The 23,048-nt window shown below is 37.2% G+C and overlaps 1 protein-coding gene across 1 annotated transcript in view; it reads left to right on the plus strand.

Moving 5' to 3' along the window:
- The first annotated feature begins 677 nt into the window (after positions 1–677).
- The window catches only part of TYR (tyrosinase), a 47,641-nt gene continuing 25,270 nt past the window's right edge, over positions 678–23,048 (plus strand). Inside the window, exons 1-3 of the mRNA XM_026044180.1 lie at positions 678–1,599; positions 12,557–12,773; positions 19,412–19,559. Coding sequence (XP_025899965.1) covers positions 781–1,599; positions 12,557–12,773; positions 19,412–19,559 — 1,184 coding nt within the window. The 5' untranslated portion in view covers positions 678–780. The remainder of the gene's footprint in view (positions 1,600–12,556; positions 12,774–19,411; positions 19,560–23,048) is intronic.

Below are 23,048 nucleotides of genomic sequence, written 5' to 3' on the forward strand. Positions count from 1 at the left end.
GCAGAGAAAATTTGGATCTACATCTAAAATTACAGAGTAAATTTGAGTTCAAATTTTGGAGGGAAGGGTGCTACTCTGTTTGGATTTCAAGGAAACTTTTTTTCTTCAAAATGTTGAGCATATCTTCTGTGAAGTTAACTTTGCCAGACACTGGTCTGGGAAAGGCAGCTTACATGGAAATATAAAAATGCAACAACAAATCCTCTATTCTGCTTCTGGCCCATGCTCACACTTTGTGTTTGTTTCCAATTAAAAAGAGAGAATTTACCCCCAAAACTTTTTTTAAAATATATATATATATTTGCTGAGTTTATTTAACCGATCAAATTCAACCAGATCTGTTTTTTAGATAACATTTACTCTAATGCATGTAGTCATACAAGCAATTTGAGGAGCTGACAGTTATTTCTATGACCAAACTTTAATTTACTTCTTCCCCAATTGCCTGAATAAGGCAGTCATGTGCTAGGCAGAAGATGAACATATATAATAAATGCCTGTATTTCTGAAACTTGTAGGAGGTGGGGAGAAAAGTCACTTGGCTTTCACCCAAAACATGTGATAATCAGATTAGCTGTGAACTCTATTTTGTGTGTAAATGTGCCTGGGGTAGGAATGGGGAAGGATATTGCAGGGTGCACGCTAAGAGAAGTCAGGAGTAAAGAGCTCTCTGCAGCGCGGAGAAATTTCTTGCAGGCCCAGGACATTGGAAGGGGTTGGACGGAGCTCTTCATGCAGTGAAGTGAAACGCCACCAAAGTTCTCCTGCTGCCCTCTGACGATGTCTCTGCTTGCCATGGGTTTCCTGCTAGGGATCCTCCAGCCTTGCATGGGGCAGTTCCCCAGAGCCTGCGCCAACACCGAGAACTTGCTGAGGAAGGAGTGCTGTCCTCCGTGGGATGGGGACGGGTCCCCGTGTGGGCAGCTCTCCAGCAGGGGCTCCTGCCAGAGCATCCTTCTTTCTCAAGCTCCACTGGGGCCACAGTTCCCTTTCTCAGGAGTGGACGACAGAGAAGACTGGCCCTCAGTGTTTTACAACCGCACATGTCAATGCAGAGGCAACTTCATGGGATTCAACTGCGGTGAGTGCAAGTTTGGTTTCTCTGGAGCTGACTGCACCCAAAGGCGAGTGAGAACAAGAAGAAACATCTTCCGGCTCAGCATTAGGGAGAAGGACAAGTTCCTTGCCTACCTCAACCTGGCGAAGAGCACTCCCAGCCGTGATTATGTCATTGCTACTGGCACGTATGCTCAGATGGGTAACGGCTCCAACCCCATGTTCCGAGACATCAGTGTATATGATCTCTTCGTGTGGATGCATTATTATGCTTCTCGAGACACACTTCTAGGAGGGTCAAAWGTGTGGCGGGACATTGATTTTGCTCATGAAGCTCCAGGTTTCCTGCCTTGGCATCGTGCCTTTCTRCTGCTGTGGGAACGTGAGATCCAAAAGATAACAGGTGATGAGGACTTCACCATCCCCTACTGGGACTGGCGAGATGCAAAGTTCTGTGAAGTCTGCACCAATGAATACATGGGCGGCAGACATCCCACCAACCCTAATTTACTCAGCCCGGCATCATTCTTCTCCTCATGGCAGGTAAGGAAAGGTTGAGGCGAAAAGGAAGGGGATAGTTGCTTATGCTAGAACCATCTCACTTGACTTAAGATGCTTAAGTGAAGTGCAATAAGGAGAGATCTCAGCGATGCTGGATTACTTTAAAATTTCTGGAGAGAAAGTAAGCATCTCCYGAGATAAAAAACATATTATACCTAGATTTAATCTTCATTTAGAGCTGCTCTGATCTGTTTCTCTGTGTCTTTGTTGACTATAGTGCTTATCAACTTAATTAAAAATCTAAAATTAGGCAAGTTCACATGTCTCTGTGTCTGCCCAGTGAGTCTGCTCAAGGAATCAACTGAGATAAAAAAAAAAAAAAAAAAAAAAAACTTTTTTCAGCCAAGTCAGCCAAGTCAGCCAAGAGTTAAAAAACATGGAATAAAGTTTGTCTAGTTTCAGATTTTCCAAAATAACATAACCTTTAGAGCACAAAGTCTATGTTATTCACACAGAATAATTCAAAGAAATTCAAAGAATAGTTCAAAGAAAAATAATAAGTAATCTTTTATGCTCGGATGAACTAAGATTACTAAATGTGCAAAGTTTACTAAAAAGTAAACTCAGTAATTATTTCTGCTGCTTAAATGCAGTGTAAAGGTWGTCTATATGCCATCTGAGATCCTGACACCTTTATGAATTTACATAGGTGGCTTGATCTCAGATAGCCAAACTGCACTGTTCTTACACTGAATGCTCCTCAGATTTTGTGGTGACTTGATCACAATCTACTACACTGCCTAAAATACAATGACAAATTTCTATCAGCTTGCACAGACATACTTCTCTATGACAATAGCAACAGTCCCTTCTGGCTTTGAAGTATATGATTATGTTGGTGTAAACATAGTATTGTTCTGTTTATTTCTGTAGCATCATCTTAAATGAAGATTGGACAGTTTTAGTCATTTAGTGGAAACTGAGAGACATACAAGCTCCAGCAGATCTGCCATGCCTTAGTATCACAAAGCAGAGAGTAACTGGACTTATTTGGCTGGTTAAACTGGATTTAGTCATCATTGGTATCCTCTGATGTATATAGGCTCTGAGTAATATTGACTGGTCTTATACCTATCAATTCAAGGATTCCCAATTTGTTCCTTTATTGGAACAGATCTATTCCAGAATATTCTATGATTCTATGAATTTTTCATATACCAATTAGCTTTCTCCTAGGCAGGGGAAAACTGTTGAAATAATTCAGGATCCATTTCAGCATGTTGTATATTGCTGTCCTGTTGGGGACACTAAGGTTTCACTAGCATAGACATGGGTTATTTCATGCTAGTTTGCCTCAGTGCCCAGGAATGTTCCTGGCCACATTTAGTTTACTATATAGATGTAGCCATATCCATGTAGGTATATCCATGAATATGTATATTGATCCTATATTCAAAGAGTTTTTTTATTTCTAACAGTATGAATCTGGATCACTTCTATTAATTTAATTGCATTTACAGAATAAAATGGATCTGATACTCTGCCATACTTCATACTACATGAAATTGCATGAAAATGGTACAAGTGTTAAAGTGGAATCAATTGAAACTAGAATTGAGCTGCTTACCCGGGTCAAGTGGAGCTATAAATACAATATACTGAATGTGACAACCAAAGCGGTAGGAAGCAGATAGGACCAAGGAATTAGCACTTTTTAGGAATATTTTTTAAAACCACAGGAGGAATCAGATAATATGTGAATTTCCCTTTTTCAAAGGTATTATTAAAACATATCCAGATTCTTAGAATTCCTCCATCCTAGTGGTACATAAATACTACTTAATCAATAGTGATGAATATATTTAAGAAACAGTCAGATTTGTTGCAACAGATATATTCAGAAAATAAAGCAAAGATTTATGAATGTTTCATTAAACAGATATTTTTCTATAACTTCAGAAAGCACATTAAAAAAAAATCCACATTAGAATCATGTTTGGTTTTAGTGTATATCTGTAAAATCCCCTAAATCCTTTGCTGAAATCTCCCAAGTCATTTCTGAAATAGAGCACTTATTACCTATATTTTTTAGCCACTTCTGGAAACATTGCACAAGTGAAAAATTTCCGAAAGAATACCACAAACAACTTTACCTTCAAAGAACTTATTCCTCTTTAACATTTTCTATCTATTTATGTCTCTTCTTATATGGTGAAAAAAAAGAGATTGAACAGAGCTTCATATTAGGTCAATAAAGATGTAGTGAAGGTGTAAGACAGCCTGATGTTTCTTTAGTGGCCTGGAAACCAGATTTTAACAATTGCTAATGATATAAAAAAAGGTGCAGTCAATGCAGTTCCTTGGAGCAGCGCAAAATAAGAGATCAGACTCTTGCTCCAGAAAATCAAAAGAGAATAAAAATAGCTTTAGCTTCAACCAGAAAACAGTCATAGATCTGCTGCAGAATATGCTGATTATCCAAGCTCTGTAGTTAAACAGAAAGAGAGGAGGGAAAAAAAATTAAAATAAAAAGAAAAATAAAGAGATGATCCAGAAATGTGAAGGAATTTAGGCTTTTAATAGGCATGCAAAATGAAAAGAAGAGGGCAAGAGAAACCTTTTGACTAACAGATCTATAATAAATGGGCCTTTTCAGAATGTAAGGATCTTTTCAAAGCGTAACAAAGTAATGCCTGCTATATTAGTAATATTCAGAAATAGATTTGCGAAAGAAATAGTTATGGATTTATTTTTAAAAGGCAAAGTGCCTATTTGCAGAGCAGCATCTTGTTGGTTTTTTTAATGCCTAAAGAAAGGAGAAAATACTTTATTCCATTGAGAAGTTGCCATGGCAACATGGATACCCATGAATACATGCTGAAATTTTAGCTTTCCCTTTAGTTTTTTTCAACATGCTGCTGCAGCCACTTAGCTGAGTGGATTAGCTTTCCACTTTCTTCTTCCATTTATTATCTAGTGAAACTTCTGATTCTTGCCTCTGCTTTTACAAGCTATTAGGAAACTTCAGTGGTTTTGTTTGCTTGCTTCTTTCCTGTTTTAGGGTGAGTGGGAAGGGCTTTTTTATGCTTTCAGTTGCTTGTTTGTGATGATTCAAATGTTGAATACAGATTATTTAGGACTGAATGACACCTACTAATGCTTTACCGACTCTGTGACACCATGTAGACTTCCAGCAAGCAAGGTGAAAAATGGAATTGATCCATGGCATTTTGAGATTTTTTTAAAATCCATTTCTATAATTATTCAAGATAACAGATGTATTCAAAGAAATACTTATTTGAAGAAATTACCAAAAACAGTAAAATTACTAATCTAAACAAATCCTCTGCAGATAAAAGCAGAATTGCTTAGATTTTGTTGGGAGTTAACATTACAGTTTTGTGTTGCTCCCTGCTGCTCGTCCTGCACACACACACACACACACACACATATCCCTCCAGCTTACTAGGTAAATCATGAATAAATTGAGGCAATAAAATGTAATTGCAGATGTAAGTTTGCTATTGTGGCAAACAGGCTACTGACTCTAGGTCTGAATTTTCTTCCTTCTGAAAGAGCAACTTGAGAAGAGTAATTGCAGAGTGTTGAGGGCTGCTCCTCTCAGCAGTCCTGGTGTAAKCCTGGAGCCAATTCTTTGTTCTGAACACTGAGAATTTCCCTCAGCACTTAATTCTGCATTGCTTTGAAGAACCACTTAGAAATGCAAAACTGCTATCAAGGGGAAACAATTTACACAAATATAAAATGGGTATAATGCTCCTGAACAAAAAGTGGCAGTACTTTAGATCCATTACCTGAAAATATGTCTCCATAAGAAAGATGAAATTTGTTTATTTAGATAGTTATTTAATTCTCAGCACAGTTTATTGGGTACTAAACTGTTAGCTGAATAATCTGAGAATATCAGTCAGAGCTTTATTTTATGTTCAACTTTAGGAACTGCAAGAAATTTGCCAAAATACAAACATCAAAAGCCAATGCTTTTGTGATTTGAAAATATTTTTCGCCTTCTTAGCATTTTACAAATGGAAAGAAATGGAAAGAACAGTTTAAGACTGTTATTATTATGCAAAGCCTAGGACTTTGCATAAATATCACCAACTTTCTAAGCAATCTTAGATAATCTATTTCATTCTAAGATAACAAGAACTGTTGCGATATCCAACTATTTTGATTCTAAGCTCCTTTCTATCTGATGGCATTGACATACTGGAAAGAAGAACCCATGTTCCCCTGTGCAACACATCCCAAACCTAAATGCTCCCAGTGGCGTGCTGAATACATTGGATTGACTGCAAGGAGATTGAGAAGAGGGACACAGGATTATTCACAAGATGCAGACATTTCCGCATCTTGCTCAAAATCATAAGATAAAAATCTGTGATGGCATTAGAAATCCTAAAGTCTTTCCAGGCCTTAGATACTCTCACAAAACACATATTAGGAAAGATGCTGCTCCTTCCATCCAATATCTTTGTTGTGATAGGAAGTGAGGGATAAAGGTTCTGCTTTCTCCTCTGACCCAGGGAATTTGACTTCCCACTTTTTTTTTTTTCAAATAGATGCCCAAGATGATAAGGAATTTCTAGGAAAGGCATCTCCAATAACTCTTTTTGGTGCTGTTGCTGTTTGGCAATCCTAAATGTTGAACATGTTTCAGATTTTCACTTTCTGTGACATTAGAATTTTTTTTTGCGCATCCATTCATATTTTTCTTGTGCCTTTTACCTATAATAGGGGGAGAAAGCACTTACTTTTCTAACAGTGCTGATGTGGAGATAAATACAGGAACCTTCTCTTACCTCTGGCTTCTATGTCAAATTTTGCTGATGGCTCAAAGACTTTGCTAGTGTTACAAAATACCATCTGAATGATCAGAATCAGAATACTGTCTATTTCATAGGCTCTTAATCTATGTTTTAGCCTTTGCTTTTAACTTTGGACGCAGCAGCAAATCAGCCATAGTCCTACCTCTGTCTACTTGTGGATGCCAGCATATCTCATATATTCAAAAATACCAAAAAATATTTAATAAATAATTAAATATAAAAATGTGTCTTATAAACCAAAACATCTAAAGTGAGGGTTTTTTTTTTTTTTTTTTTTTTTTTTTTTTTTGATACTTGTGGATTTTGGTGCCAGCTACAGGCTGATAAATTAAAACACAACAGCCAAATGCAGTAGGCAACTACCAAAGAAGAGTTGATGAAGATTAGCTTCTTAATGATATGTTTACACAAATTACAAATTTGAAACAATAAAATAAATCTCCACATGTCAAAACAAAACCGTGTCTTTATAACTCTTCCTGAGGAAATCAGAATCTATGCACAGCAGGAAAAGACAGTTAGACATCCTCAGCCTCTTTATGTCACTGTAATCTCCAATTCCAGCATTTTCGGGGGATCACAGGTGGCTGAAAGCAGCAGTTTGGCCTCTGTTTGAAAGGCTGTTATCTAGCATACAGCAGTGATTGCTCAGGAGTTTTGCAGTTTGAAAAAATAATCAGAAGCATAAAAATTAATAGCTAAAGAAAAAAAGAAAAGAGAGAACTTGTGGTGGATATGGAGAGAGAAACACGAGAAAGATAAAACTTGGTAACAGGCAGGCAAACAAGAAAGTGTTAATGAATATCTCAGCTCTAATTAATTGATAACTGAATTTACCACTCCAACCCAGCACCATTTTAGGATGTGGAATGGAATGCAAATGATTCCATAACTTTGGGTTACCTTTGAGCAAACAGAAGAATGTCAACAGGTTTTACTGAGGTCTAAGAAAATACCTTGAAGACTCTGGGTATGTTTCAGTGTTAAACTTGAGTTTAGGAGCTTCCCCAGTTAATGCAAGTGCAGTGAGGGTAACAAAGATAACTTGTGAACTTATATATGCAAAAAGGCGGCTCTTAGAATTTCTTCAAAATTTTACTTTTCAAATTTTGTTTTATGCAGTTCTCTGCCTGTTTCCAGTTCTGCTAATATTCAGGAGTAGATGAAGAAGAATATATAAATATACATAATATCTTTAAAATCCTTTGTTCTGCTACAGATACAGCTGCTCTTACAGTTTTGCCTGTGAAAACAAGCTCGCCAAAGTACAACTCGTTCAATTGTAGATAATTTGTTTCCCTTTCTTTTTTTCCTTGCATTTTCCCAGTTTGGTGAGTAATTGGTTTCTGGATGCCATTTGTGTAGGATTAAATTATGTCCCTAATGCAGGCAAAAATAAAAGTTAGACCCTCTTTACAACCTCATGTGTTTTAAATTAGGCTTGAGGGCAGCACTTTAACACCATTTCTAATCTTTAGGTGAGCATAAGTGGAAAAAATAGCAGAGGAAGGTGCTGAAATAGTGCAAAGGCTTTTTCAGCCCTGGAGTGTGACTCAGGGCACCAGTTCACATATGTGCATTCTACACTTCATGTGTAAGGCACAGAGAAATGCCATCACCCAGGAAATGCCCCATCCCAGCCCTCGGGAGAACTGGGATGTGTCCAGCAGACAAGCAAGGACAACCATGTGGTTGCTCTGCCTGTCCTTTGAACCAGCTCTTTGAGCGTATGTTAACCCGAGGCATAATGYTCTGAATATGTGCATTTGTAGTCTCTGGACTCATGGTCCGTGGACTCAGAAAAAAAGCAGTGCAAGGGATCATCTCTAAAAGGAGGCTGTGTGCAGGAGTACAGATTAACCCACTGCATGCCCTTCTTTCACTAGGAAACTGGGGACCTTCAGCTCARCTTGTAACTGAGTGACCCTTCCAGCACTACAGAATAATATTCATCACCTCTTCCAGGTGTTTCATGTATTTCATGTCCCTGCAAGTACAGATCTAGCAAGTGCAAAGCAACCCCAAAGAATCTGCCATCTGAACCCCCAGCAGCTTTGCATTTAAAAATAGCAGAGAAAGGATCGAACCCTGGGAGTGATTCCTGCACTTTTTTTGGGTTCAGGTGCTGCTCTGCACAGCCTCTTACAAAACTGAAGGCAAAAGGGCTTCCCATTTGCAAAAAGGTGCGAGACAGCAGCACTTCCACACGTTTGCAGTCTGTTTTCTAAGAAACGGTACAAAGAGGCATGCAGAAGAGCTCAGCTGCAGTGCGCCGAGCGCTGTTTTTGGGAGCTTCCAAGGGCCAGGAGTGATGCTGCACATTCTGGAGTGCCATCTACTGGCACTTGCTCTGTTGGCTGCTTACATAAGCTTGAGTTCAGAGAAGCTGCCTCAAAATTTCTCTGGACCTGGTGCATTTACACATGCTGAAGAGCAGGTTCTCAGCTCAGTTTAAGTATTAAACATTGCTTAGGGCAAGCAGAAATTTACACCCAAGAAAAAAGAACAAAAAGCTTGTGCTTTAACAGCATGTTTCTAGTAAAAAGTCTTCCCCTAGAGTGAAGACAATGATATGACCCATTTTACATGCATTTTACAGATTAAATCCAAAAAGTCCACTAAAACCATTTAACTGATGTACATGCGGTTACAAATTACAACTCACAAGACTGACAAAACAGAAAATAATAACATAGGAATAGATCCATAATTTATATAGACTAAATTATACCTTTTTGGARAAGCATAGAGGCTCCTGGTATGACCTGATTTAGTTTAAAACAAATAGAAGGAAGAGAAGAAACTTTTCTTTCCTGTCCCTTGTTTTGGCATTGTGTGACTATGTGTTACCAGATGTCCCATAGCATCTGCCTTCTGTTTAGGCTACATTTAGTTAGTCAGTCAGTTAATGAAGACTACACTGAGACATAAATAGGAAAAAAAAAAAAAGAAAAAGAAAAAAAAGCTGACATTCTTTCCATTTATAAGCCTCATAAAACTGCACTGTAATAAACTCCATTAAGCAAAACAATAGGAAAATGTTTCTCTTTCTTCTCTTTTTTTAACACATATTTAAGCTCATACTTAAAAAAAAAAAAAAAAGAATCTTGAACATGTGATTCGTCTTTAGGATGCACTATAGATATATCCCTAGAGGAGTAGACAGAAGGATGAAAGGACAGGAGATGACTGAGCATAAAAGCCAGAAGAAACATTGGTAAAGGCCCTGAAAAACACAGAGTTGGGTAGAAAGTCTGTGTGCATTAAGTCTCTGAGCCAAGAGACTGACTGGGAAATGGGTTGAGATCTACCAGCCAAGGCACGCTTCCTTCTTGACTAGCACAGTTGCAGTTAAATAGGACTGAGCACTTTTTCTGCACACAAAATTACTAGAACATCTCTCTCAAACTGAATCATCTACCTATTTTCCTTCCATCTGGAGTAATTGCAAACTACATACAAGAACTCTTTTTATTATTAATATTAAGAGAAAATAATAGTAAAAGCAGTGCTATAGCTGTGCTTTTTGTTTATGACTGCGGATTTCTCCCTCTTGCTCCTTCTCCCTTCTTGCAGGGGCCTCTCAGAAGCACAGTCCTGGTCCAGCTGGGGTACTGTGTTCTGTGCACATGAAATTCTGTCCTGGATGACTCCTACATACAGCTACCAAGGGCATCTCAGTAGTTTCAACAGACCATGGCAAATTGCAGTTAATAGAGTGGTCTTGAAGGATAAATTTTTCTGATAAGCTTTCTTATCTCCTAAAAAAAAAAAGAGGATAATTTATTCATGCAATTCATATTCATAGAAATCTTATCGTATAAGAATGCCAGATTCTTAAGAAATCTAACTATATTACCAACTCTGTCATACATTTTCTGTGAATTGGTGGTCAGATTGCTTAGAATAGGATTCATTTCATCTCCTAGTCATTTAAAAGTTAGGAAACCAAGCAAGTTGTTTTAGTCAGTAGAGACACATCCATGCCTCCAGGGTGTGATTCATCCCATCCTAATGCAGAAGCAGAGCACTGAGTTAGCTGAATGCTCTTAATTTTGCTTCCTTTAATAACTGCAGTTCAGAGGCAGTTTCTGCATTGAATTTTTAAGTATCTCCTTTTGTTGACTTAACCAATGAAGAGAGCTAAGTGCCCCAAAATACAGATATTTCACTGATTTAGGCGGACTGAATCATACTCTGGAGATGCCTCTCACTGTCTATTGACTGTAGAGGTAGAGCCTAAAGAGTTACTTCAGTCTAACAGTTTGTACACAGCTAGTGCTGGCAAAGTGAACCTCCCACTCACTGCCTTTACAAATACAGAATTTCATGTTCTTCACTCAGCAAATATGATTGCTTTTGCTCACCTTGTTTATGCCCATGTGATAGGAACGCAACTCTAGGATGAAAGACATCCCTAGGTTTCAGTTATATGTTCTCTGCTATAATGCATCACTCCATATTGAGACCTGTTCTTTCTCCAATTAGTGTCCTAATTTACTTCTTCAGTTACTCAGTAACTGCAGGTTTTTTTTTTTTTTTTTTTTTTTTTTTTTTTTTTTTTTTTTTTTTTTTTTTTTTTTTTTTTTTTTTGACTTTTTTTCTTAGAAAAAGACAAATAAGATACCAGCATTGGTTCAGACCCCAGCATCACTTTAGGTGTATACAGAACAACTTCTGGAAGTTTCTTTTTCATAGACCCATCAACTGTACCACTAGAAGGGATCACCAAAATATATAGCCTGATCTTCTGTATGCCATTGTGTCATTACATTTCCACCACCTTTCACCTGATTTCATGTCAGATAGGTTCCTGAATATGTATAAGTATATGAAGGGAAAATGTAGGGAGGAAACGACCAAGCTCTTCTCAGTGGTGGACAGTGACAGGACAAGGGGAAATGGGTATAAGTTGAAACACAGGAAGCTCCATCTCCAGGTGAGGAGGAACTTCTTCACTGTGAGGGTGACAGAGTCCTGGRACAGGYTGCCCAGGGAGGTTGTGGAGTCTCCTTCTCTGGAGATCTTCCAAACCCACCTGGCTGCCAYCCTGTGCCTTGTGCTCTGGGTGTCCCTGCTTGAGCAGGGGAGTTGGACTAGATATCTCTAGAGGTCCCTTCCAACCTTGAAGATTCTGTGGTTCTGTGATTCTRTGATTCTGTGATAAAGTAGGAAGGAGAACTACTACATGTGCTAATCCCTTGTGCATTTATTGAACCAAGATATGAAGAGATATTATAGTTTTATTTCCATCACTTCTATTGTCAAGCCAAAATGCAGTGAGAGCTGCTGTAGAAACTCTCATCAGAGCGCATACATCCTCAGGTAATGAGGAAGTTATTGAATTAAAGATACTAACATACATTGAAAAAAAAAACACAATACATTGAACACCATCTTAGCAATAGTGACAGTCTTTGTGGGCACTTTCAACTCAYGGCAAATGAGTTTGACTTAGCTGAAAAGCTGGAATTACCTGACTCTTATTTGAAGTTATGTTGCACTGCCTTGCACTTCCACTGGTCTCAAATTGGACTAAGAGTTTCCATAGATAATCTGATAAATGATGACTTTGTCATGCTATGGTAACTGAATATGCCTGTGAACCCAKAACTTCTATATAAATCATTCTGGATTCTGACAATATTTAATATCTATATTCATCTCTCTACCCAATGTCCTTTCCTAATACCTGTCAGCATGGCAGCTCAACCCATTTTATATTCATCCCCAGAATATTTATGTGTGATAGAGCAGGGTCTTATCCTTTCAGCATCATCGAGATGTAGTGAAATTGACCTCAGTTAACCTAACAAAGCATGGACAGATACTTTCAGAACATAAGAAATGTGTCCTATTCCATATCCCAAGAGAAGAGCTCTCTCCTTGCAGTGTGCAGACAAAACCTTGCAATTATGGCTTTTTTTCTCTTTCTTCTAATCTTCTGTTAAATATCTTAAGTTAAAATCATAGGCAGAAAAAAATAAAATTAATAGCTCACCATACGAATATTGCATTGCATATGGAATACATTMATTTTATTCATTTATTCATTGTTTTATTCATTTATTTTAAATTGATTACAATTTTTCTTTATTTTTGTCTTTTATAACCACTGCAACTCTGCTAACAGAAAATGTTTTACATAGGTCATTTGTACTCGGTCTGAAGAGTACAACAGCCAACAGGCTTTATGCAATGCCACAAGTGAAGGGCCCATCCTGCGAAATCCTGGGAATAATGATAAATCAAGGACACCAAGGCTCCCTTCTTCAGCTGAAGTTGAATTTTGCCTCTCACTATCTCATTATGAATCTGGAACCATGGATAAAATGGCTAATTACAGTTTCCGAAACACTTTGGAAGGTAAGTTCTTTTATTTTGCTACGTCATTTCTACCTATAAATTGATTCTTTCTGGGGTTTAAGCCTTGGAGAGTTTGAGATTACTGCATGAAGCACAACTAAGGAAAAATGTTATACTTCCTTTTAGGTTGCAACATACAAGGCAAATCACATTAGAGGAATTCAGTAAGCAAATCTGTACGACAGACTAGTTCCAGAATTAGGAGATTGTGCCCTGCACTAGTCAGCATTAGGCRCAGCAAAGAAATGAAGCACTGTATAAAGTGAGGTAGTCTAACACTCTTATTCACTTACACAGGATTCTAACTATTGACCATGTGGGTTATAGAAAATATGACCTTTCATATCCTTTCCTATAGGGAAGCTATCTAACTAACCAACATTTTTGAGTCTTGTTAATTTGGTGGTAAATAAAGTAGAATATCCTTGATAGTTACCAAAAAACACTGCTTCATTGATGTGTCGTATGTCTGGTGTATATGTACTTTCATGGATATCCCAAGGCAGCCTGCAAGGGCTACGATGATGTAATAAAAGAGCTGGTGTGAAGACAAGAAATCAAAGCCTGTAACGTGCAGTATTATACTGTTTGTGGTGTGGGATGCCATAAAATCTTCTCAGGTAAAAATATGAATCAAATTCTACTCTAAAAACAGTGAAGAACATGGAGTTTGTCTGATGAAGCCAAAAGAGTTTCCAAGCACTGATCAGCTCCAGGTACCTTTGCAACCTTTGATACTTTCTGAGTAGATACTTTAGTAGTTTTTTTTTTTTTTAATTATAATTATATTATTATATATATTATATTTAAGTACAAAGTAAATCCAAAGCTACTCCATTGACTTTGGTGGTGTTATTCCAGAGTCACAAATGATCAGAATGGAGCCAATTACTCTAATGGAATGACTCCTGGTTTACATCCACGTGAGATCTACTTTCCATTTACAGTTTTGTGAAAGAAAACAGCTGTGGTCACTTAGAACAGATGATAAGAACAGATTATTCAATTTTGATGCATTTTATTGTGCACTTCTSTGCAAAATTATATGCTCTATTATGCTAAAACGTCCACATAAAACAGAATTAAGACCACACTTTTTTTCACCCATCTAAAAGGTAGATTTCATCATTATTACAAGCAGTTACTAACAGTGCAGGCTGAATCTCTGGGTAAGAGAAAATGCTGCTATACTGACAAAATGTTTTAATATAAGACTAACCACAGAAGCCATAAAGAGTAAAGGTCAATACTGTCCAATAAAGCAAGACCACACTGGGGCGGAGTATTCAGGCTATTCTCAAACCCAGAGATAGGTTTTCAGCTTTAATTGTCCCTGTTAAAATTAGATTGATTGTCATCCCTTGGAATGGAGGCAACTATTTTGAAGAGGATTTGTTAAATAGTAGCCCTAATTGAAAAACAGTGTTGGCACTATCAGAGTTTATGAACACAGGAAGAGGATGGAACATCAATCTATTTCTTAAGCAGCAAGTAAGATGAGAAATGAATTAGCTGACTGCAGGTGAAATAGACGGGTTTCTTCTTCRTACAGTGCAGTTTTGGTGTGACACCTCCTAAGAATAAGAGATATCTGAAAAACTTAGAATTTCTTTTTTTTTTTTTTTGGTGGGAGAATTCCACATGTGAAATGAATCTATCCACGTCAGCTTCAAATAAAAGTCAGTGTCTTCTAAGTTTTGTACAAACTGACAGAAGAGCATTTTTTTTAATTTCTAAAATTGTATATTACTGTCATTATTCATGAATTCACTTCTGATACATAGTATCAAGTCGAGCCATATAGCATTCCATTGTCTCACAAATTATGTATCAATGCTACTGTTTTATCATGAAATAATGGACTCAGATACCAAACACTTCAAAATTTCATTTCATTTTAATAAGATATTTTCCATTCTTTTCTTTTTTTCTGAAATAAATTTTTCTCTGAAAAACTTTCCTTAGTATTTTCACTGTGATCTAGACAGCCCATGAAAAAATAGTTTCTCAAAATGAAGTTTTCCTATAGAAAAAAAATTCCTCAAGCAGTTCAAACTTTTAGCCTCTGAATGAAATTTATTCTGTACACAGAGAAAATGTTGTTAAATCACAGAAAGTCATTACCAGAGAAGTAGAAATGCTGCTCAGTCCAGACCAGAGTGTGCAAGCATCATTTTAAGAAAAACTGGATGGTGACATGGTCTAAATTAGACAATCATGAACCTTCATTTATTACAGCCCCCGAGCCAAGTTCTACATATCTTGCAGCTACCTCACTGTAACAAGATTGTATTAATAACTGGAGAAAATATGTAAGGTTTAACTCAGAAAAACTTTCCAATAGGATTGCCAAGGGCAAAAAAACTCCACCATCATAAGCCAGAAGAACATCACTGACTTCAAAGGCCTATGAGGATATGGCCTTAAAAGTGTAATCTTTTTCTCTTCCTTTCTTTTTCAAAGTAGATTCATCTATCTGACCTGCCCTTTTCCAGAAAGCAAAAAAATTGTTCCCAGAGAGACTGGAAATAAGTATGACTATCAGGTAGACTCAGACATTCAACACACAAAGCAGATTTCAGCCTTGAGTGCCACTACCGTCCAGACCCAGAAAATCACACAAAACTAATTATTCTTTTATAAGAAAAAACATTTTTTTAAGCAAGRAGAGCCTGCAAAGCTATTACAAATAAGTTTTGATTAACTGACTAATATAATAATGTTGCAGTAATAAGTACAGAAATTAAGCAGTTCACTAAAATAATCAGAGGAGGGAGGCTTATTGCAACTGTTCCTCCTTTACTGTAACATCAAATGCTGATAATACTCTCCAGGCTCTGGGTACCCATCGGAAATCAGCTCAACACTTGCTGCCCTTCATTCCTTGGCAAACGAGGAGTGGAGGAAAGCACTATTCACTGTTAATGCATAACTGTGCTTGACTGATTGCACATGGACTTCTCTTGTCTCTGTCGCTAGACTATAAAACTGGCAGTTAATATAATTAAATACTCTCTATTAAAAGACATACACCTGACCCAACTGCATGTTTAATRAGAACCACCTATTTATCTTTCTAAAAATTGTCAGTCAGACTTAATTGCAAGTGGCATGATTAGCTCCTCCTATAAAAATAAACTTTGGGCTAAATCCTTATCTGATTTAATTTGGCCTGGATCCAGCAAAACTAGTTCAGCCTTGCTGAATCACTGTCATTGCTTTATAGTGCTATGAGGATGAACAGGATGAGGTTTATGATGTCTTAAAAATGTGATTTGTTCCTCAATGAAATGACCGGCAAAATTTCCATTTGTCGCAGTGATGTATGATCTATGATCCAGCGACTATGTCTAGTGCACTGTAATCAAATGAGCATTTAAAAGGATGTCTGAGTGATCGTTTCCTGTCCYGGCCAGATGATTTAACAGCTCCCTGCTATCAGGGACAGTGTTGTCTCCTCCACCCTCCAGTCAGCCACTATCCTCAATTTTTGGTACCAGCCCTGGGGCTCATCATAACATTTAATGACATAATGTACCTTAACAGCCTTAATGAAAGAAAGAAAAGAACCTCCCTGCCACGTGAATGAGTTAAATCAGCTCACAGAAGGTCTGTCAAGAGCAACATTAACACAAAGGAGAGCAACAATATGGAGCAGAGCAGGAGAAGGAAGTAGAACTTCACCTTTCTAGAGGCAAGGAGCTGTTACTTCAGCTCATGAAGGCTTGTAGATCTGCAGCCTTTACACTTGCAGGAGAAGGAAATTCATCAATATACTAAAGTCACATCAGCAAAGTTTATCTTTGCTGGAAAACAAAATAAAACAAAAAACTTTTTCTCATACATTCTCTTTAATTGTCTTCATCGGATTTCATCACATGTCAACCTGGATACATGACTGCTCTGAATACTTTTCAAAAGAAATAACTTATTTTCTGAGATAAAAGAATTCAGATGAAAGGAGAATAAGGCRTAGGGTAATAAAATAAATCAAGCAAAATTACATTATTTTTTCATCCCTGCTAGTTTACTATTTATATGGAGTTTCCATAGCAAATCAAGACTCAAACACTGACTTTGATCAGTAAATCATTAGAACTTCATATGTATTTGGCATATGGTTAAATATGATGTGACCTTCGACACTGATTGAATGTGTCCCAACTAAGTGGAGCTGGGGGCTCGAATTGACTTCCTGTTACAGAGCTTTGGATCATTAAGATAGATCACTCATGTGCAGGTGTTCCAGGAAAAGTTGTCCTGAGTCAAAAAGGAGTGTTCTGAATACCTCTTCTAAATTATTTGACCAAATGTTTCAACATATTAAGAAATGTTATGAATCATTCAAAATCTAATGAAAAACATATTTTTTTTTGCTGGAATTATACAAAGTCCTCTCCTCCCTTCACAATACTGATACTGTAGTTGAATATAAGAGATATAATTACTTTATAATGAAATACAGATAGATATTTTTGAGCTAATATTTTCAGGGATTTCATAGCATGGGGGCTTTCTACATGAGCTGATTCCAATGATGACCAGCTGTGGCCATCAGCAGAGAAGACCAAAATTGCTACCATCAGTTCCTGTGGGTTCTTGCCTGGCTGTCAATGCACATCATTCTTTATAGTACATTTTCAAATACTTTATTTTGCTGTTTCTTCTGAGTGACAGCTAGCTAACATAACATTCAGCATCCAGAAAGTTTCTGTGGGCATGTTTTTCTCTGTGAGATCTTCAACTATGGCTATTTATGTCATCATGCAACATCTTCAGTTATCCTGCTCCATATCTGATCCAAACCTCCAACTATCTGCAGGCATTGACATGCTCCTCTTTCTCCTCTAAATCAAGGCTCATGCCCCTAGAAGTCTTACATTTTTCATCACAAGCCAATGTTATTTCCTACAACTCTCATGATACTCTGTTCTCTTCTGTGGCTTTCCTTGTCTTAAAATATTTATCACAATATTGCAATCAGAAATATGTATAGMTATTATGATATATTGCTTCCTAACTGCCACAACTATGCCCTTTATGATTAACATCATTTTATTAGAGAAGTTTTTCCCTCCTTTGAAGGAGTTAATCGACAAAGAAAAGACTGATTGTGGAATTTAAAAGTATAAAGAAATTAAATGATTTCATCCAGCACATTCAGACTCACAGTGGGGCCTAAAACTCATATTTTAAGGTTGATAGAGTATGACTCCACTCATACATCTCTGGTCAGGTTTCAATGAATATTTTATGTGGCCTCTATCATACTTGCTTTTTTCCGGGGYAGAAGGAGCAATTTTGAACGTGGTCTAGTTCTGTTCTGCAAACTGAACACCCACTGATGGCTGGCACATATCAGGCTTCATCCAAAAGTCAGAAATTGCCCTCTAACATGAATCACAACATGAAACAGATGGACTCTTGTGAGATTTGCTTCAAAAACATACTACTGGTCCGTATTAAAATACTGCTTCTTGGTCAAAATAAGTAAATAAGGGAGATGACAAAGTGTGTAAGACATTTTTCAAAGATCTCTCTTCTTCCTGCCTTACAATCTGTAAAAAAAAAATGTAGCCATATTGGTAAAGTACTGAGGCTCAGCACAGTGTTAGTAGCCTTTTTTATTTAGTTATGATTTGTAAAAACGTTTTCTCTGCTTCTCACTCTGCTTCCCCATCCTATAGCTTAAAGAAATTCTGAGAAGCAGTCCACTTCTAGAACTAAATTAAAGAGACTTAATGGAGAGCCTGGCCTGGATTAAACCAAAGACTAACATCATTTTCAAAAACAGATTGAGAGAAAATGTACAGTTCTGCTTTTATTTTCCTGGAGATTGCCAGAGAAGCCTCAAACAAGGTTGAGTTGACTTATGTTTGGAGTCATTGCAGATAGGGAGGAAGCTTTGCTGTCAGGAAGGACAGTATCATAACTGAGATGTAAGGAGGCTACCAAGATAGAAGCTGATGGATAGATTCATCTTCCAGCATTTTGTATTTGGGAGTTCATCTGTGTGGCCTTCTCTCAAAGCACTCATTGGAAGTGATATTGAAAATGTTAACCTATAGATTTTCATGCTGCAAGGATCATCCAATCAACTATTTACCAGCTACTTTTSTGAAGATTAAATTTTACATTCTGGTGGCTCCTATCAGTGAAGGAATGTGTTTTGTAGAGATAAATGATATTAAACCATATTAAAGATGACCATTGTTTGAATATATAATAAGATAGAATAGCCTGTTTTATCTTAACAGCCTGGGAATCTGTAGTATAGACAACAAAAATAAAAATAAACTGTGTAAATTTATTCAACATGGGAAAGGTATATATTCATATATGTCTTCAGAGATTAGTTTACCTTTTAACATCCAGACACAATGGACAAATTTTAAAATATAAAGCAATTCAGCTGTGCATTTACTAAAATTYTGCATGAACTACATGGAAGGAGTTTCGGATGTCATTTTTGCAATGCCTTTGAAATGTATTAGCACTCCTTTACATATCTTCCTGAATTCTTCTCTTAAAAGCTGAACATAAATGAAGAGAAAGTAGGTACTTTGATCTTGAAGTTTGCTGAAAAAAAGAATTATACACATTGTCATATCAGCATATGATTTCTTTTCATCATRCAGGCTTTGCTGATCCACGCACTGCAATATCAAACATATCTCAGAGCGGCTTGCATAACGCACTTCACATCTACATGAATGGTTCCATGTCCCAAGTACAAGGCTCTGCAAATGATCCTATCTTTGTACTGCACCATGCATTTGTTGACAGGTGAGTTTAATTCTTTTTGGTAAATTTCTGTGTTTTTACAGTGTACCTTTCACCTGCATATCAAAACTGTAAATATTTTACATGCTATGGCATGCACAGTAATTTCAGTCATGTAGAAYTGTGCTCCGCTGCTACATGAAAGCAAATGTGTTATAACTTTCCGTAACCTGTCTGAATGTTCACTGAATTAAATATCATTTGAAAAGCTGACAAATGCATTCAGATTTTTTTTACCAAGCTAAAAATAGCCCTTAAATGATGTCATAGTGATTAATATATATGGAAGTGTATGTCAAGGAGTTTGGACCAAAAGTGCGTGACTCATTTTAACACAGCTATAATCAGTTGGAGTAATTCCTTTATGTTCCAAATGTCAATACTGTTTTAATTTCTCTTCCATAAGGAAAATTCTAGCATGCTATCCATAAATAAAGAAGTAAAAATTCATATACCAGCRTGACAAACAAAATTGTGACTCTCTCTTGCTGGAATAAAAGACTACAGCTGTGCAGATGGAGAGGAAAGCAAACAGAGGGATGTCATGTTTATTAATAAGAAGGAGTAGGGGTGTGCAGTTTTGCAGAAAGAGAAGGAAATTGCTATGCTAAGGCATAGAACTGCATCCCAAGATTTAATGGTGATCTTAAAATTTCCAGCATGCCTCTATAATATATGTGAATGGCTACAACAATTTATTAAGTACACAAAACTGTGAAGACTAAAGGGCAATAAAAAGGAAAGTTAGCTAAAGAGACTGCAAAGCCATATATTCAGCACTTTAAAATTATGTTGAAATTCATTATTTTTTTCCAAGCTTAGTTGCTGCCTAGATAGTTTCCATCAGTAATAATAAAAAAGAACAGTTTCTTGTCTAGTCCCTTTGTGTTGTACCTTTATTCTTTCTGTGAGCTGGGAAGTCAGTAGCAGACTTTTTGGTTTAAAAGACATAATTCCATTGCAGTAAAAGGTAAGTCATATCAAAACTGTTCCAGGATCTAGTCTTAGGAAGGGAGGTTGTATTTTGTTGATTTATTTGTTTGGTTTTGGTTCTTTGCTTTGTTTATGTGTTTGKTTTTTTGTTTGTTTTTTTTTTTAATAAAAACATTAAGTTCCTTCAAAATTTAGTGCTATTCCCTCTGAGAATGATTCCTATATTTTTGAAGATTACCTGTACAAATCATCCTTTTCAACTCATCCAGCTCTTCTTCTCAAGTCATTTAGYTGACTAGCTACACTAGAAAGTTGGATGTCATGAGCTCCAGAGAAATTCATGTTCAAGAAASAACTATTTCCTAACAAAATTTTGTGGATTCTTTCATAAACTTGTATGTTTGGAAACTACTGAGTGAGACCTAGCTTGTAAACATTAAGTTACTTATTCAGATGGAAAAGAAAAATGGCTTCTTTATTTGGGCCATGAAGGCATACAAAACAGCAGGGATGTAGATTACATTTTGAAGACATTATCTTGCAGTGATGATCTTTATCTTGGGCAGTTCACACTAAAATGCTAATAGCAGATAGTAGTAGGTATGAAAGAAAAGTTGGGTATTTTTATCCTCAGTTCCTGTATTCARTGAACCTAACAGTTGTCTTCTTTATACTTTATTCATCTAAAAATAGGGCAACAATCTATTTGGGTCACCTAGGCACCCATGGATGGTTCTTTAGAGGGATGACCCATCTATCTTTTGTTCCTATTGCAGAATGGTATAATTAGTCTCCTGGAGGTGTCTATTTTGAAGCTCTTCTCTGTGAATAGCTTTTCTTTAGAACATTTTAAAAGTTAATCTGCATATTTTGGGTGCAGTTTAGCATATCCACCTTTTGATTGCTTAATGAGTTGGATGCRCAAAGGTTTGAGGGTTTCAGATGTGATTCCAACTTTCAAGTTTGCCACCTGGAAATSAACTTTCCAGTGTCTAGGGTATTAAAAACAAGATCATTTGAACATTCAGAGAAAAGAGAGATTGAAAGAAAAACATTATGCTCTGTAATAACAAAATAATACTGCTTTCCTTAGATATTCACTTATATAAGACTTTTGTGTCTCAACTCCCACTCAGTACAGGGCCTAAGTATTACTTTGGTCTTCATGCTGACCCCTCCCACAGAGACATTGCAGCTGCAGTTGTTATGRGCCTCCGGAAATACTTTTCGTAACAGTAATTGTTATCCATTTTAGAGGGCAAAGCTATCTGCAAAAGATAATGTTATTATATCCTACTGGYGCAGAGGAAATAAATCACTGCACAGGCACTGTGGGGACAGTGCAGAAAGTCACAATGCAGTCTCTTCCCATCTGTGGGAGAATTTTACCCGTGATTTGCAGCTGCTCTGTATATGGGCTTTCGTGCACATGGATGTGAAAATTGATAATAATGCTGCCTTTTGTATAAGTGACAGAAGTGCATTAGCATGATTAGGATTACTTAGCAGCCTTATCCATGACAGATTAATCATGCTTTTAGTTATAATTAATAAGTAGGTGACTGATAGGTAAGTACAGTACATTTTTAAAAACTATTCCTCTCCCACATAAACTTTAAATCTGAAAGGCTGAGAAGTTCTTTTCTGAGAGGCAAACATGCATATAAAGAGTAGAAGATAATGGGAGAAGCAGTCTCTACTGCAGCAGAAACTTCTTTCGGCCGTATCAACCCTTCTGGTTTGGACATAGCACTTTTAACTCATTGCTCACCACTTCATTGAGCTGATGGACTTCAACTAGCTGTTCTGCCTGGCAGTCTATCCCCTCCAGGCTTTTGTGAGAACATGGAGGGCTGTGCAGCAGGGGTTTGCTAGCAAAGGGCTGAAGATTAGGACCTAAAAAAAACAACTAGAGAAGGGCAACTGCAGGTCTGCCAGGTCTTGTGGAGGCAGTGAAAAGCTCTGTGCCAGGCAATCAGGAGTGGCTCAGCACTTTGAGCATCTGTGCAGTGCTTAGAGGAGGGATTCCTCACTCCRCTGAGATTTCTTGTGTGAAATTCAGTAAGTAGTTTGCTTTCCAAAACTTGCATCTCCTGGAGATGTGTTTCCCTCCATTGATTTAAACAAGAAAGAGGTGCCTAAAGACTTTTGAGGAGCTGTTGATCTGAGCTTAAGCTAACCCATCTGTAAAGTGGGTGATGTTAAATGCCTACGCAACAGGGACACTGTCAGTGTAAATGGATTAACGGCTGTGAAATGCTCAGTTACGACCATAATAGGAGTGATAGAAGAAAGGCAATAGATCATTGGAACTGATTTTATATAGAAACATATGGTACAGGGGAGGATAAACAAGTGTATATGGAGTTTGCTGACAGGTGTGAGCCAAATGCTAGGAGTTATATTCCAAACAGAGCAACAGTCAGATCCCATCTGCTGATCACCCCAGCCTTACCTACCAGGCCTCGTGCACAGGAAGAATGGACAGGGCAGAGGCATATCTGAGAAGATCTTTCAGGAAGGAAAGGAAAGGAAAGGAAAGGAAAGGAAAGGAAAGGA

This window comes from Nothoprocta perdicaria, unplaced genomic scaffold, assembly GCF_003342845.1.
Source record: "Nothoprocta perdicaria isolate Ctin4 unplaced genomic scaffold, notPer1 scaffold_352, whole genome shotgun sequence".
Taxonomy (NCBI): domain Eukaryota; kingdom Metazoa; phylum Chordata; class Aves; order Tinamiformes; family Tinamidae; genus Nothoprocta; species Nothoprocta perdicaria.